Source organism: Vespula pensylvanica, chromosome 3, assembly GCF_014466175.1.
Source record: "Vespula pensylvanica isolate Volc-1 chromosome 3, ASM1446617v1, whole genome shotgun sequence".
In the NCBI taxonomy this organism is placed as follows: domain Eukaryota; kingdom Metazoa; phylum Arthropoda; class Insecta; order Hymenoptera; family Vespidae; genus Vespula; species Vespula pensylvanica.
The window spans coordinates 3,014,846-3,015,698 of NC_057687.1; the positions used below are offsets into that span (position 1 = coordinate 3,014,846).

Below are 853 nucleotides of genomic sequence, written 5' to 3' on the forward strand. Positions count from 1 at the left end.
TGCTGTAGAAATAAAACAGACATTGGAACGTGAATATGAAATATATCTTACTGCGTCAGACATTCGGAATTTAAACTTCGCAAAACTTATAGAAATGACGACCAATACTTGTAATTATAATGCAAAGGAAGCAAATAAAATATTAACCATTACAAGTTTATCGAGGCAATTCTATGATGAAATACTTGCTACCGAAATAGTTATACCGCTTCAAACCAATCCGGTGGAGGGACGGAATGAGATATTCTTTCTTCCAGGAATCGAAGGCTATGCTGACATTTTCAAAACATTAGAATCAAGAATTAAATCACCTGCGACATGTTTTCAATTCGAGACGAATTACGAGTTAAAAACTATTGAAGCTATGGCCAATTCCATTCTACCGGTATGTCCATTGTTTAGAAAAATATATTTGATTAAACTGAATATTAATAAACATTATTAACATGACACATAAATTTTTTAATATTGTAGCACATATTGGATAAACTGAAAGGTCGAAGTGATTTTTTTTTAATAGGATATTCATTTGGATCGGTTCTAGCCATAGAACTAACGCGAAAATTAGAAGCCAAAGGATTTATTGGTCGGTTAATATTGATAGATGGTGCTCCTCAGCATCTGAAAACATTTATACAGGAAAACTTGCGTTCGTCATCGCAGAAAGAATTAGAAAACAATATTTTGCTCGATGTAATTAATGCATACATTAATGTCAATGCTGTAGAGGTTCGTCTTTATTTTCCTATTAAAGGACATCACTTCTTGTTTATTTTTGGAAAGTCTTATATTAATGTCCCAATATTATTTTGCAGTTTGAACTTGAATTAAAAAAATGCAATTCGTGGGATGA

The 853-nt window shown here is 31.9% G+C and overlaps 2 protein-coding genes across 2 annotated transcripts in view; both read left to right on the forward strand.

Annotated features, from left to right (window-relative positions):
- The window catches only part of LOC122628055, a 6,790-nt gene that overhangs the window by 191 nt on the left and 5,746 nt on the right, over nt 1-853 (forward strand). The window lies entirely within an intron of this gene.
- The window catches only part of LOC122627516, a 2,251-nt gene continuing 1,404 nt past the window's right edge, over nt 7-853 (forward strand). The window contains exons 1-3 of the mRNA XM_043808652.1: nt 7-385; nt 475-729; nt 816-844. Coding sequence (XP_043664587.1) covers nt 95-385; nt 475-729; nt 816-844 — 575 coding nt within the window. The 5' untranslated portion in view covers nt 7-94. The remainder of the gene's footprint in view (nt 386-474; nt 730-815; nt 845-853) is intronic.